The following is a 16,830-nucleotide window of genomic DNA, read 5'->3' as shown; positions in this document are numbered from 1 at the left end:
CTCTCTAGTTTTTTCAGACGATCGTTTAAGTGTCACGACTTTTACAAAGCGATCACTTAAATAACTCTAGTAACGGAAAATTTTGATCCTGAAAAATTGAAGTAGCTCGTCAGAGCTATTTAAATGAATGCTTCTTAAAAATTCTAACCCTAAATTGCCCTTAAGAACAATAAAGGTAATTGAGGTTAAATTGATTTCCAAACTTTCCCTAGCATTGATCCTCATTGTTAATCAAAGATAAGTAAGTCCCTTTCCACAAGACTAAGCTTTGCTGTTGAATCTCAAAGCAGAGCAATATTTAGAGAAGAAAGAAATGCAAAGTGACAAGACCAGATAAAAAAAAATTACTTACTTCCCTTTTTTTTTTTAACGAAAACACATAAATCTTTGTGCTTGTAAAATAATATTATGTGGAGAGAATGTTTGTTCTATGATTTTACTTTTGAGTCTAACAAAACAAAGAGAAGCAGTGACAAAGTTGTAATATTCGCCTTCCGTTTCATAAAATTCTAATTTAAAACTTGTAAGAGCAAAAGTTTATAGACTCTCAAATTGACGACAAAACTTTACTAACGGTAATTTTAGTGAAAACTTTTTACAAGCGTCCATGAAAGTGATTCCGACGGCCAACCACATCAGATTTTTCAAAGTCACTCAAGTAATTGGTTTTCCAAAATTGTAACATTAAAAAGATCGTTTGAAAAATTTTCGTACATATTAAGTGCCGCCGTTTTTTTTTTTTTCATCTTTTTCAACAGGCCATTTTAAACAGAAGAGAAACAATTCGCAAGTTATATGAATCGATATGATTAAGATAATGTCGTCTGGAAATTAATAAACTAAGATTAGCCAAGTCTCTGATCTCCTGTCAAGTGTCAACTACTTTCAGTTGAACAAATTCACGCCTGTTTCACTCTTTTTCCAGCTGATTCTAGTCAATTTTCCCTTACAAATTTGACTACCTCGGCCAAACCTGGCCCAAAATCAATTAAGAGCCGAAATTTTCCACTCACATATGATGAAACAATGGACCACAAAAAAGATCTGGACAATCAACTCTTTGACGTTCTATGCTCTCATTTTGCAAAATCATTCTACAGATTACAAGGTCAAAGCCGAAACAGACAGCGTCAAAACTCTTCCAGACTTTCTATACACAAACCCATGAATTCCAGTAGCAGTAAGATCACTCGCAGTCAAGCAACCGGGAGAGAATCTCCTCACAGCTAGGCCTTTCTTGCGGTTCCGCCCAGCAATCTGCAAGGGCACGTCAACTGAAGATCAGACTTTGCAAAATGCAACTCAGAGTGTGAACCAACGTGGAGCTCTTAAGTTAGTTCAAAATTGGAGTGTGGACCAAGGAGGACCTGTGATTAGCCTTCCGAGAGGACCTTCAGGTATATCCAACCTGGATCCTTCATTAGCTACTGCATATACCACCTGACAGCACGAAGGACCCACATTATACCGCACATCCCAGATTACAGAAGCCAAAGACAAAACCTAAATACAGTATGGTCAATATGTGCAATACAAAAACAGAAACAAGTAGGTATTTGAGTCTGTTTCAATTTATCAAATATTGCTGGCGCTATTCTTTGAGGCAAAATCGAATCCATTAAGCAATAGCACTTGAAATGGAGGCATTTACTGTAATTCCAATAAACGCTTATCTTAGGCAACACTTCTTCACTCATGTAGTGAGTCCATTTTCCCTTTCTTTTTCAATGACAACTAATCCCACTTTCTCCTCATCATCTCCTTTTCAAATGCACAAGTATTTGTGTGCCCCAATGCCAGTTCCACTTGATAAAACTCTCAACATTATATTCGGCTATAGCAAACCGAGTCATGTGTGCAAAAGTTAATCTTTCAGATGGGTTGGAAACTCAAAACATATCATGCGGTAGTAAAGTCAGAACAGCCTACTCACCCTCTCTGGTGGCACACCATCCCATGGTCTATTTAAAGTGCAGAGCTCCCACATTATCACCCCCAGGCTGAAGATATCACATTTCTCGGTGAAGGGTTCATTGCGTATAAGCTCAGGAGCCATCCATTCTGGTGTTCCAGCAGATGAAGAGTCTCTCATGGGTGAGTTTATCATCATCCTTGATAGGCCAAAGTCGCATATCTTCACGGTCCAATGCTTATTAACAAGACAATTAGCACTTTTTAAGTCACGATGTACTATCTTCATCCGGTGAATGCACATCAACCCCCTGCTTCCAGTGTACACACATCAACACCAACAAAAATGAAAGAATTAAGCAGCAACCAAGAAAAGTAGAATAACACAAGTAAAGTCTGGATTGAGTTCTGTTCGTTTGATTTCCCAGCGCTTAATCTTCCATAAAAACCTAAATACAAAGTTACATGATAAACATCAAGTTATTTAACTGTTTCAAATTATCTTGAGAACAACATGATTGCTTGTTCCATTAAAATCATTTGACATTGATAGAAGATTTGAGTTCAAGTAAATTTTTTTTTTTTTTTTGCTGAGTCCATGGAGTTAACTCAATAATAACCTTCATTGGCATTCCTTACTTTAATGAGTGGAACCAAGTGCATCCCCATCAAGTTGATTGGAAAAAAATGACAAGACTCTTGATGCCGCTCTGCTTGAAGATATTTGTCTAAACTCAAGAAGTTCTAATGCCAAGAACTTAAAGGCAAGACATATCTTTTCATTGCAAGATGTAGCATCTTGTCTCCCTAAGTTGGACATAGGTATAACAAGAATATGCCCCTTGAGTTTTACAGAGCCCAATAATTTTTATGCCATAACAGGGATTACTCGAATGCAATGTAATATAATTTACTCAAAGAAGACGACATAAAGGAAATCTTTGAGGTTGAGGAATCGCACAAACCTGCATATATCACGTATCATTTTAAGTCTCCGCCTCCAACTAAGCTTCTTTTTCTGACCACTCAAATGGATCAAATAGTACAAGGAGCCCATCTCCATGTACTCGGTTACCATAGAAAGATGTGGAGGCCTCGTGCACGCCCCCAAAAATAGTATCACTGCAAGGAAAAAATAGGTTGCTTTATTTGCTGGATATTAGACAAAGATTGGTAAAAAAATTTGAGCTTCCATTAGCAATGTGAATAGTGGACAGTGTAGAGCAGTAAATATTCTAAGTGTGATACTTGATCGATGCTCCATATACATAACCCCCACTCTGCATATGCTCCCTATACCGTCTATTCTCCTTATATGGAGGAAATGAAACCAGTGCAAACATGCAAGCGCAAGGACAAGCAAGCAAGTAAAGAATATTACCATTAGGATGTCGAAGACGGCTGAATGGTGATCCATGTAGGCATAGAACAAGCACATAAAGTCAGATAGATACACGTTGTGGATAATATAATCAACAGGTCAGTGTCACAAACCTTAGAATGGAAATCTCGTTGCAGAAGTCTTCCATGTTTTCAGCAGTAAGATCTTGCTCTAGGAAAACCTTAATAGCAACGTCTGTCCCATTCCATAAGCCACGGAAAACTTCCCCAAAGAACCCTACACTTAGACGAAACTATTTCACATTCAAATTATCCGGAGATTTTAGAATTCAATGAGCTAACAATTTTGACCAGAGTACGTAATGTACACATTCGGAACCAAAATTGTGAATGTGTAATGGCACCATAAAAACGAGGAACAATCATAAATCTCCTCAGAATCATTTCAAACATTGTAGAGCACAGAGTAAGTGCAAAGATAAAGAGAAAAAGATTAAAAAGATAACAAAAAAGCAGAGAAAGATATGATACAGGCTTACCTATCCCAACACGAGTCCCAACGGTCAATTCTGAAAAAGCGATATTCCACTCTTGGTAAGGAAGTAAAGGTTGGTTATTGAACATTTGAGATTCCAGAACTTTATTCCACGTCGAAAACAATTCATTGTCGCATGGATAGTTCACTACAAGGCTTCTCTCAGAGGATTCACCTCTGAACTCATGAGGAGATGAGGGCAACGATATAGCCTTCTGAGAACTTATATTCTCCCGATCATACATCGGAGATATTCCACCAGAGACTTCATCATGAGCATCAAAATGGAAACTTGATGCCTGAGGCTAGAACAAAAAAATAAAAATCACATTTTGCTCACAATTAAGATTAACAGTCCAGTATAAAACCAACAAAAAAGTTAATTATTCCTTTCATATGCATTCCACACAGCAATGCAGAACAGTTCAAAAATCTCTACCGGGAATGTAGAGGGTGTAACTAGAATGAGCATGTCACTGTAAATGTGGTCTGCGATCAGCATGTCGATGCAATGCAATGGCAGTCATCAATTCCATGCGGATATGGCAATTGAAACAGTAGTCCATGCGAGTGGTCAATCCACTGCTCATTTATTGTACAACACAATTTTCTTAGTAGTCACTACACCACACTTGATAGCCAGCAAAATGCTAAATGCATAGGAAATGACAAGAATGTTGTAAACCAAGAATGTAAAACCACATCAGCAATAATTTCAGATGGAAACCCAAAATTATACCAGTTGTGCATTGTGAGAATGTACGAAAGAAAAGATTGTGCACAAAAATATATCAAGTTAATCAAAGCCAAGATGAGTATATTTTAGAAGAGATGAGAGTTATATGATTGACATAGGAAGTCAGACTAAAGTGTTGAAACAACCAAACACTCTTCATTGTCTTAAAGGAAACAAACTTTCATAGCCAGAGACACATGCCTGACCTAAGCACTAGAAACTACAACAATGAGAGAAGCACAAAACATATGCAGCTTGTTCACAGAAAAGATTCAGCTTCAAGCAAGCACATGAAAGAAAAATCGCACAGCATAAGTAACAATGAAAAATTTAGAAATGACACAAAGCAAAAATTTGCAGCTCCTTCTTGATAAAATCATGACTACGATTTTCTTCTTCCATTCATTGGAGCTAGAAAATAATATATGGACAATGCGAATATTGATGCGGCCACCCCAAGAAAACAAAATCACAACAAGACAGATGAGGATATGATAGCAGACGGTTTATGGAAACCGTACGTCTTTCTGTAGATCTTTGCTATTTCTTTCATCTGAAGTAAAAGAGAATGACCTATCATTCCCTTGCTCTCTCAGTAGTCGGTTTTGCTTCAATGTCTCATTCATTGCCCGCACAGCCCTGCATTATTATCTGTATGTGCTGAGAAATGGGAAGATACCAACTTAAGAATTAACAAAAACAAGTACAACCAGTCCTTAGAACGTTGATTAAGCTATAGAATTGGCAAATAATCAACAACCTAATAATAAGGTGCCTATGATTCTTCGTCTTTGTGACCATCTACCAGTTAAGGCACTAATCTAGATTGTATTACGTCAGAACTTTATGGGAAATACATGCCTGTCTGCAATTTCAAAATTCTAAATCTCTGGATGCTATTATTGAACTACATAGAGAGACTAAACTTCACAAAAAGCCAAAAGTTCAATTGGCTCCGAGCCTAAGAGGAAAGAGGGTCTCTCAACCCTTTATCTCTCTACAACCGAAGAGGTCAATGGTTATTAACTTCATACTTGCAAAATGTTTCACAACACAAGATAAGGAGAAAATATTCCAGAATCCAGAATAAAACATATGTATTGACAGAAGCACATTCCTAGGCTGTGCATGAACTTCGTATTCCAACTTCCGTTGCTTCTCTAAGCACATTCCTTGGCTGTGGCATGAACTTCATGCTTCTCTAAGCACATAACTACTGAAATCCTCAAATCATGCAAAGTCTCTGTCTTCGCACGAGCTTTTGCAGTTTACATGTTACATTGTACGGATGAGAGTGTCGGATGATATTGTTTCTAGTACATTTGTCATGATTTGAACTTAGATTAGCTAATACTTTGGGAAAGAAAATGCCAAGAACTAGTTCTAGTAGGAATACACAAGAAAGGCCACCGTTTCCTCCCGAAATAAGAAGGAAAAACCTACCTTTTCTCTTTTTTCCTTTGCTAGCATAACCGCATTGAAGTAGTTTAACAAATGAGCAAAAGATAGATTTTTTCTTCCCATGATGTTGATTCACGTGAACACAGTAGTCCTGGAACAAAAAAAGAACGAAGTAAGCACCAACCTCACAATATCATCGCCAATCTCTGGGGTGATGCTTATGCTTCTTCTTCTTATCCTTCGAGCTTCTGAAGTGGATGCACCTTCTGACCTGCAGTATATTTCGATTTTTGATAAGTTGATATTAAAGTAAAGACCTAAGCAATTCATGGAGGGCAGTTGGGTTCTGATTCAGAAGTTGACTCATTAACCGAAGCACACATACAGAGTCAAACACTGAAATCTGTCCTGGTAACAAAGTCATTCAACTTGCTTTCTGAATTAGGCAGCTCAGCAAATTTTCACATACCACGGGAGTCAGCCAAAATGTATTTAATATGTCACAAAGATCGGACACAAGATCCAAAATTGGACCATAACCTCAACATCATGTATAACTAGTCTAGTGAAAGCAGAAATGACAAATGTGAAATTACAAGGAAGTAGGCCAATAGTTAATGAAACCAGTACTTAATATTACAGAAAGATACACTAAATGTACCATTTAAGCATAACCAATTTAGAGCTAAAATGCAACTAGCAATAGAAGAATGCAATTAGCTGCTGTAATTAATGGTAAGCTGTTAGCTATTATAAATTCATACTTCATCCTTCTCTCCATTTTTTTTTTGGTCGAAATCCTTCTCTCCAATTGGCAAGCCAAGATTTGGACAACTTAACTGGTTATTCCAAAGAGAATGGATGATCTGAACGACAATCCGTTTTTTCCACGAAAAGATACAACTTCAAAGAATTTAATGCATCCCCCATATATAAAGAAAATCAGGAAATATAACCAATCATACAGGGGTGCTGACCATGGAGTTATCCTCTTTCTTTCTTTCCTGTTTCATTTTGAATATAAAAAACGCTACTTACTTTATAAATCCAAATGAAATCTATCAAAGAACAAAGTTCCAACAACTATGTATCTTCTAAACTATGTATTAGGGCAAATTTAATAATTTGTATGCAATCCAGCTCACGAATTTCTATACCATGATGTCAGGCAAAGAAGAGAGCATAAGAAACAATCACGGTTAGCACCTATTGTTGTGCAAATACAAATATTAACAATCACATCAAAGCCCAAGTACCGGAAACTATAGACACCATCAGTAACACCAAAAGAATAGAACCAACAAAAGGTAGAAACTCAAGCAAAAAGATTTTATTGTGCTCTCCAATGCCTAAGATCCTTTAGGAGCTTCAAGCGAATATGCATACCAAGGTAATAGTTCCTTACTCACATAAAATGCAAAAGAAAAAGATGACTACTGAACATAATAACCTTGATGAAGTTGCTTCATTGACAAAATCTCTATGTAACTTCCTATCACCACTTAGCATTGACCGTCCACGAATTCGAAGAGAAGGATGCTCTGGGCTGGAAAAACAAAAATAGTGTAAAATACATATAATACTCTGTGCAAAGAATTTTAGTAGTTATCCTCACGCATAATATTCAGGTGACCTACTATTGGGGAAAGAAAAATTGCTCGACCAAACTATCAATGACCAGAGACGATCACCCTTGACCAGTCAACATCCGACAAAAAGGTAGGTGCACTTATCCCTCGGTTTTGTGTCATCATAACTTTACCGCAATTTCATAGTTTGCATTTTGTATTTCCAATCGTGAAACCTGTCCCAAATTCTAGAACTTTAGTTTTTCATAAAACAAAATTGACCGCACTAATCTTCTGTCCTAATTGAAACTGGTAGAGAGAGAATTGAGATCTCAAATTTCTTGGCTTTCGGGTGAGTCCGGAATTTGTACTCGATTGTAATTAAATAATCCCAATCCCACCAGATTAAATATCCATTGTAAGCTTCCAAGTAACAAAGAAAAAGAAAATATGATAGTTTACAAATAGACAGAGAAAGTCCTTCGATATTGGCAGGTGAAATGCAAATACACTGAACCATCTAACAGCTCTAGAGTCTGTACAGTCAGATTGCTTAAACGCAAAGTTGCGTAAGATAGACAAGCAGAGTAAATTAGAGCCATGGAGAAAAAGGATAAAAATGTGTGGAACTTAGTTTATGCCATTTTGTGATTCTTTGCACTTGAAAGATTAGAGATGACTTGTGACCAAGTAAAATATGAAAAAGAGAACAATTCAAGTAGCACTAATTTTTTTCACATATACTGACATGTACATATATGCAAACTAGAACACATAGAAGAAATAATTTGCAACTAACTTCACAGGAGCTGGCTTGGTTCAAGCTAGAGCCCATTCAAAAGCCTGCAAACCTATATTTTCAATTTAGCTTGGTCAGCACTCAGATCACTATGCCATACTTCTTTTTCTTCCCCTATCTACCCCAACTCACCCCGCTCAGGAATGCACATGCAAAAGCAGAGTCTAATCTCTGTCGTCAATGGTACAATTGACACAATCTTGTGCAGAAGAGAAATGGAACAATAGGGGAACCATAGACAGAGATCAATGGTACACTTGACACCCTACCAGGCTGTGCAGAAAGCCATCTTAACCTACATCCTTCCTAATATTTATGTACTTTGTGAAATACTCCCATTTATCTGAAACTCCCAGAAAAGCATAATTTAAAACAAGAAGAATGTCCAGAATTCACAAGGACAATTCCGCGAGTTAAGACATTCTAATTATTCCCAAGCAATTTCTTTGGGAAGTACCGTATGCTATATTCTCAATGCAATTAAAATGAGATTTATCAACAGCTAGCCAAGATATGTATAAATAAGCAAAGTAAAATAGGGGAACCACACACAGAGATCAATGGCACACATGAGCCCCCAACAAGCTGAGCACGAGGCCATCTCAAGCCCCATCTTTCCTAATATCTATGTACTACATGAAATATTCTGATTTATCTGAAACTCTCAGAGTGGCATAACTTCAGACAACAAGAATGCCCAGAATACACAAAGACAACTCCAGAAGTTAAGTCATTGTAATTTTTCGTGAGCAATTTCTATGGGAATTAAGTACCATAGGATATATCCTCAACGCAACCAGAATGAATTTATGAACACATGACCAAGATATGTATAAATAAGCAACTTAAAACCTTGAACTAGCAGTCCTTTGCTCAGCAACAACCTTTCTCCGACTACGTCTCCAAAATGTGTTCGCAATGTTTGGTTCACTCTGTGATAAGCTGAGAGGAACAAAGAAAAAGGATTTGATAAATCTCAACAATTATACTTTGGCAGTTCAACAGTTGCACAGTCCAGGGATGTAAGTGGATCCAACTACTCGTCATGATTACACAGTTTGAATATAGAAATCAAATTTTGAATATTATTGTTTTGGAGATATTTTGGTTGGTGGTACTCACAACAGAATGTTATTAAGTAGTTTTTTTATTATTATTATCAATCTCAATATGCGATCATTGGACTGGAAAATCTTTTGTTCAGGATGACAAATTCCAACTCGTTGTCGACTACAATGTATGCCACTGGGTCATCTTGACTTTTATGGTGCTTCATATTTTGTTTGAACATGAAAGGGGCGCGGCAGGGAATTAGTACTTGATCCCTCTCTTGATTTGATTGCTGTTTGTGAAATTTGAACATTAGCACAATCAGAATCTGTTTCTCATCTACTCCTTTGACACCTGGAATTTTTAAGACTTGAGAATATGGTTTTGTCACTTTTCCAGATTAGATGGGTTGTTGCAGGGTCTGTCGGAGAGGAACTCTTAACTTGGTCTGGGCTGAATTGGTGTAAAGACAGGAAAAGCTTGTTTGTTTCCAATCCCCTGCTTAGTTTTTGACATACATCAAAGGAAAGTAGTAGGCAGCGTTTTTCAAAATGACGAAAGGTCCACAGCTGTAATACAAGAAAGTTGGTCTTCCACCATATTGTTTTTGGCATTGTTGTGGCAGCTCTTTCAACACTGAGTCACTTTTGAACTTTTTCGATTCTTTTCTAGCTTCTAGTTCAAAGACAAGAGGCGCCTCTTGGTGTTCCTAATTATACTTATCAAACAAATTCAGAGAATATGAGTCAAGTTGAGTCCAACCTGACTATCTTGGGTTCCTTTTCTAGTCAAGCAAGAGGACAGAAAGTCATACTAAATCGAGTTATAGTCGAGTCAATTTTTAAGGGGCGAGCATGGTGTCAAGGCAGAAACTACATTGATTCAACTTGTACAACACTTTACTTTTGTGCGAGTGTGTGTGGGTGTGTGTGTGGGAGAGAGAGAGAGAGAGAGAGAGAGAGATGTTCACCTCAACTTCCTGTCGATCATCAGATCTCTCAAGGACCGACCAGAAATATTCGAGGCCTCTAATCTTCGATGGAATTGCAATCTTTCATCTTTGTCAGCACTATCATATGAATTGGTAAGTTAGAAGGAAAAAATGATTTCCATGAAGCATATTTATGATGACCTTACACAGGCAGGCAATAGAAGTTTTCGGTACCAATTTCTTGTTCAGTAAACTAAATACAAAACACTAACCTTTCAGGATCCACCTTCTCAGAATATCCATAGAGGGGGCTATTTGGTTCAAGCGGTGAATCACAGGAATCATTTTCTGCAGAATCACTTTCCCCTGCTGCAGAAATATGGGTCATAAAGATGGCCTTAGTCGAACGGGGAATCAGTTGGCCCGGAAATCGCATAAGATCTACAAGCAGTTCCACCGAATTCAATGTAACCATCACAGACATGTGCTTATACGAGTCAACACACTCAACGCCCCCCTCAATTGGTAAACCCTGAGAAAGGAATTCAAGAACCAGGTTAGCAAGTTGAAAACTAGTAATTCTGCATCGATCATAAAATTTAGAAACAAAGCATATTTCCAAGTGGAAACTTACCACCATGAGCCTACTTTCAAGACCTACTGTATCTGCAAGAACCTTAAACAAAATAGCTCGAGGACGACATGAACCATGCTTTATTTGGCCCAACATCTGGACAACACGATTCTCAAACATGTGGGAGCTCTCCTCTAGTGCAGCTTTTGCAGGACTCTCCGCATTTGGCCTTTTATAAACATCAGAAACCTGTTCAGGCAATAGCATCAGTGGCCAACCAACTATAATTTTTCTCTGCAATAACAACGAGTGACCTCAACAAGAGAGGGTGTATGTGCATGTTTCAAAGTGCAACTGCGACAACTTATTACATAACAAGATAAATAAGACATAAAGCTACATGACTATATGATACTCAAGCTATTGTGGCCAACATAACATCAGAATGATAAACTCCGTTCAGGTTGGACAGCCAGAAAATCTTAAACGGGTATGTGCACGTGTATTGTGTTTTCTTGTTTCAATTGTTTACCCATGTAAGACAGTATTGACAGATCCAAATATGATGCAGGTATTCTGCCACAAACCCTGTACAAAGCAATCACAGGGATTCCATCATGTTGGAAAGGAGGAGGGGGGACAGAGGGAGAAGGACAGGGAGAGGAACAACGCATGGTATGAGCTGGGGAGGAGGGATGTCTAATGTATTTCACATAATAAATCACCAGCTGTGAAAAGTGCACACCAGTCCAGCAATCTTCTTAATTGTTGCAGCAGGATTTGAATTTGCTCCCTTAACTAGAGTTAGCATCAGCTGCTTCAGCATAGTCAGCTTTCTGTCCTTTTTAAAGTCTACCAGAATGGCATCAGCTCTGACGCCTTCTGCACCCAGCGCATGAAGCTCTTCCAGTGTCGGAATGGTATCAAAATGCTCTTTGAGCCGTTTCTCCTGCTCAAAGTTCCAAGATCAAAGTTTACACCATATCAAAACAAAAACTTAAGGTTCCACAAGGAGTCATATGAATCTGGCAAACTTCATGGAAACAAACCAAGATAAAAGTACATCAAAAAGCATCGCAAAATTTCCGAAACTGTTTGGAACACAGTAATCTTCTTGAGGTAAAACCAATAAATGAAGCATCGTACATTTTTCTTAGTCAGAAATGAAGCATTTTATATTAATCCTCTTGCATGAACAATAAAGCTCATATTCAGTGAACTCTGAAGCATTTTATATTAATCCTCTTGCATGAACAATAAATCTCATATTAAGTGAACTCTTTAGTGGAGGTATGTAATACTTGATTATTTGCACTGGATGCAGTTAGAGGATGATTTTCACACCAAATCTGGAAGATTGAGCTAAAGTTTTCCACTAATTTTTGCAAATTTTGTACATAATTTGGTTGAAATCCTTTTAATATGCTTAAGCTCGTGTTTACCAAAATCATCTGAAACATTATATTGAGGGTAGAAATGAAACTGAAACTTCACTTGGCCCTAACCATTGCAAAGGCTGAAACTAACAAAGTAAAATTAAAGCAGCAGAGGGGTACCAGATAAACATTAAAAGACAATAGGCAGTATGAAGAGTCATTAACTATGCTTCAATCCTGTTAATCCAAAAAATTATGCTCTTCTAATTAAAAGAGGAAAAAGCTGGAGCAGAGATGCTCCCAGAAAATACCGAGAAATGTAGCAATACACTTTTCACTAACTTTAACCAAGCAAAAGCAAGAACTTGGAGAGTATCTTAGAGGAGGTTTGCATTATAACGTAAAGTCGCAGCTTCAGATCTGACTGATTTGTAGGATCTCAAAGACTTAAGTTCACAGTGCTCGTATGATGTACTAGACCTTTTTGTAAATCTTATGGTTCCATGTGTCTTTCCAAATTCCAATCTAACAAAAGCATTTGAAAGTTAAAGATGACTGTATTTAGAACCAAGCGTGCTGCAAATTAATCACTTTCTAGTTTTAAGTCCAACCATTCATGATGCAACAAATGGCAACTGAATCACAATTACTTCTGAAAGAAGTGTAAACACGTACAATAAGTCAAAGTGTAAGCAATCGGTGTGTCACTATTGTATAACACAAACAAATGTTAGGACATGTCAAATAATTGTGCGAACACAGGCCATTAGCTACACCAACCATATAAGATCAAGCTTGAAAAACTGCGCCTAAGCATAATCACAAGTAGCAGGGAATAAAACAAAAAACATATGACGAGCCCTAGTTCAGACCAGATGGCCATTAGCTACTGCAAACAATATCAAACTTAGTTCTTACAGGAATGACAGAATAAAATCCATTGGGAATCGGGTCAGAAAGCATTCCAGTGCTCCAAAGAATTTGGGAGGCTGTCTGAGGAGACAATGCATCTTGCTCAGCATTCCTAGGGGATTCTTTGTTACTTAAACTTTCTTCTTGAGAACCCAAGGAAACAGATGCAAACTTCTCCATAAAATCTGAAGGCCACCATGGAGCAGTCGGAGTCCCTTGCTCAGATGGCCCTGCCTCATCTCGTGTCTCTGCCATGTCCTCAAAATTCTGACATGCAAAAGCATTTCGCCCACTTCTTACCCCATGGAAAAAGCTTTTCAGCTAAATGTACTTCTCAGACAGCACAAAAGTGATTCATACATATCTTCAGGTCCAACTTCAGTGAGCTGGGGGCCATATGACCTGACAGATAGACAAAGAAAATATAATATCGGACACCTCAAATCTAGAGAAGCAATGGAGTTCCACACTAAAGTGAGCATAATTACTACAAGCAGAAAACAGCAACAAAAGGTAGCAAAATCCCAAGCAAAAGTAATATCATTAGCTTCATGCCAAATAGGCTAAATAGTCCGGTTTGCTGGGCTTGATCTAAGGGCTCTGCCATGTGTGTCTCTTAGAAAATTGCAAATATTGAATCACCAAGACCAATATCACCATCTGATATTATTCGAACAGTTTAGAGTAAATCTAGTAAAGTAAAATCAAGTTTGAGCCCTACCTTCACCATCATCCTTTTTATGCATCTAGTGAAGAGTTGTATACCCCAGTCAGTTTCCTTGACATTCTCTCAATGTACACAGAAATAAGTTGTGTCAATCCCTAAGCCTCTTTCATCCATAAGTTAGAAAGTCCAAATTCATGTATGTACTTATAATGGTATACCCACAAAAATGACTCTGTAGATTAAACTCAAATTCCTTCAAAAATGTCAGTTTGCACTTTAAACATCAAATCTAGGCACGACCAAAAAGCAGTAGAATGAAAGTCTTATGATAACGACGCCAGAAAGGAATCATGTTACTTTCTTTGAGAAATACATCTCATTTTCTGTCGTTGAAAATCAAGAGATGGACAAATGTCAAGCAAAAAGAACGATGGTCGAGTACGTGTTTGCTTAACTCATTAAGACTTAGCAGTGGAGTAAAACCAATACAGTAAATGCCTTTCTTCCATCCCGATCTTTAAGTTGCCAAATAAAGTAAAACATTTTGTCTAAAAAAGGGTAAATGATCAAAGGCCTCAGAGCCCCTACAACAGAAATTCTTAGAATATCAATCAACTCTAAACATCATCCAAAGGGTGTAGTGAATGGACTATTCCTACAATAAATGCAAAACAAGATACACAAGGCTGCAGACTTTGCAGGTGAGACATGTTGTGTAGATTTATTAGTTAGTTCACCAGTTAAGTTAGCTTTCTCTCACTGATACCAACTCTCCATGATGATTTGCGATGTTGGTGAAAAACAAATGGTCTAGTTCAGTCACCAAACAGCAAATAAAACCAATGCCAGTATTTACGGAACATAAATGCGCAACGTAGTTATTGATCATATGGCTGTGGCACCAATACACATCTAACTAAATATGATGAAGAAATTTACTGTCAAAGGTTGGTTTTAAATAACCATCAGTAAAGAGCATCCATAAGAACTTTAAGCTGAAAATATGCAACAAGCATGGTGGATGGTGATAAAGTGCAAACACTCCAAACTATTTTGAATCTATCGTGTTTCAAGAAGCATTGGAAAAACTTTGACTGTCAAAGATTGCTATAAACATCAAACAAAAGGATTGGATTATCAGCCTGACACTGACGAACTGACACATCCACCATAGCATCTTCAGGCTACTAAATTTGAGCATCCACCGACAACAGACATTCCATTTTTAGGACATACAGGAAAATGTAAGGGGGAGATGTTTGGTTACATACAAACGACATGGAACTGGCAATGCATCCGCCAGAAGCTGACAATAGATTTCAACGACCAAAAGCACATTCACGATTTCCCCGTAGCTAGAGTATCTATAACAAAGGTAGCATGAATCAGAGTTTCACTTCCAGGATCACGGCTACTAGATTGCTGACCTACGAGACTAATTATCTCTCCGAGGGACATCGAGTAATCGCCACAGCAAGGATATCACGCCGCATTGAAATAAAATTTGAGTTCAGCACATCCATCGGAATGCTTAACTGACAAGCTAAAAGTCTCCTCCTCTTCGAATCACATTCGCGTCGTTCCGCGACATCAGTCCTAGGGAAGCCCAATCAGACTAAAATCTCCAGCAGCAGAACATCCTACGCTCGCATTTCCCCGCACAATGCCCAATCCGTCAGGACGAGAATTCTCCATTCGAATTCGCACCAAGCCGATCGCATTGACGGACTCCGAGCAGAGACCAGCTCGAGCAGCCGGGAAAAAACCACAGCAATCTAACAACAGGCGAGATCGAGGGCGCACCGCGACGACGACGACGACGAAGGAAATCACCGACAACGGAGGAGCTAGGGGAGAGGACTTACCGCCAGCAGATCCACGCGTTCGCAGTCCCGGGAAGCCGTGCACCGACCAGTACCATTTGAATCCTCACGGACGCATCGCGCACTACATGGAGCAATCTTCCGGAATTGGCGCCGAAGAGAAGCGGGAGGGAGCTAGGAGCTGAGATGGAGATGGAACAGGGAGGTCACGCAACGTCCGTATCGATATTATATTGGAGAGAGATGCTAAGGTCAGGTTCGGCCTCTGTAGAGAGAGAGAGAGAGCGTGTGTGCGCGCAATTAAAAAGAGAGATGGAAACGAGGCAAGACTGAGGGAGAAAGGGAGGGAGAGAGAGAGAGATGGACTGGATTTTTGGGCTTAATGAATGATAATGATAAAAATGGTGGATGAAGAAGCGAAAAAGTGATGGGCTTTTCTTTTTCTTCTCCCTCTCTTTTTGCAGGTCTAGAGATAGAGAGAGAGAGAGTCACGTGCAAAGCGTGGGAGATCTGGGGCCACTCCCCGACAGCCAGCTGGCAAAGGTTGGCTTCGACCAACTGACTCGCCCTTTCATTCCGCGTGAAACCTACCCAAAAAAAAAAAAAAAAGAAACACTCGCTCCCCCGCAATTATTTTCCTTTTTTCTTTTTTTCCAGGGGGGGAATATATTTATTTTGATAAGCTAAAAATTAGCCTAACGAAGATTATGTACAAATAAAAAACCGGTGCAGATTACATTCAGATGGAAATTTGTTTTAATGAGCTAACATAGCGTATGTCCGTATACAAATGAATTCATTTTTAATGAGAAAGTTATCATCCACGTCGACCCGAGGGCTGAGGGTACACTTCTTTTATCTCGTATTATAAAAATACGACCATAGTTTCTGATACAAATCTCGTAGAATAAAATCTGGGTATGTATCGGCATCTGAATCCGATTTGCATAACACCGAAAAAGATACGGGGGTTTTGGTTCAACTACGACGGACTTGGCGTCCTTTGGCGCGTCATGCAACGCACGCACGGTCGATCGATGGATCGGAATGAGCTGAAAAGTTTCCAATTTTTCTTTGCTTCGTTTATTGACCGAACGAACGCGGACGGCCAACCACAGCCAGAACGAAAAACAGAGTTCGGCGTGTTTTTGTTTCCACTGTTTTGATGCAGTACGGTGTTTTCGTACTCCGGGGAGTGGTGGACCA

General features: G+C 38.6%; 1 protein-coding gene across 3 annotated transcripts; it reads right to left on the bottom strand.

Annotated features, from left to right (window-relative positions):
• Positions 1 to 845: 845 nt before the first annotated feature.
• On the bottom strand, positions 846 to 15,909 carry LOC115729223 (probable serine/threonine-protein kinase SIS8). Of its 3 annotated transcripts, none has more exons than XM_030659706.2 (17): positions 15,667 to 15,909; positions 13,141 to 13,536; positions 11,592 to 11,795; positions 10,907 to 11,095; positions 10,545 to 10,804; positions 10,312 to 10,410; positions 9,144 to 9,233; positions 7,375 to 7,470; positions 6,109 to 6,195; positions 5,045 to 5,162; positions 3,792 to 4,092; positions 3,406 to 3,529; positions 3,293 to 3,312; positions 2,877 to 3,033; positions 1,934 to 2,222; positions 1,368 to 1,440; positions 846 to 1,257 (listed from the first exon to the last, which is right to left on the bottom strand). In XM_030659706.2, exons 2-17 carry the CDS (start codon positions 13,387 to 13,389, stop codon positions 1,187 to 1,189), a joined length of 2,427 nt encoding a protein of 808 aa, XP_030515566.1. In that variant the 5' UTR covers positions 13,390 to 13,536; positions 15,667 to 15,909; the 3' UTR covers positions 846 to 1,186. The 3 variants fall into 3 exon arrangements, with proteins under 3 accessions (XP_030515566.1, XP_030515575.1, XP_030515583.1); XM_030659715.2 differs by having other exon boundaries at positions 3,792 to 4,086; XM_030659723.2 differs by lacking the exon at positions 9,144 to 9,233.
• Between the last annotated feature and the right edge of the window lie 921 nt (positions 15,910 to 16,830).

Source organism: Rhodamnia argentea, chromosome 10, assembly GCF_020921035.1.
Source record: "Rhodamnia argentea isolate NSW1041297 chromosome 10, ASM2092103v1, whole genome shotgun sequence".
In the NCBI taxonomy this organism is placed as follows: Eukaryota; Viridiplantae; Streptophyta; class Magnoliopsida; order Myrtales; family Myrtaceae; genus Rhodamnia; species Rhodamnia argentea.
This window is presented reverse-complemented; position numbering and strand designations above follow the sequence as displayed.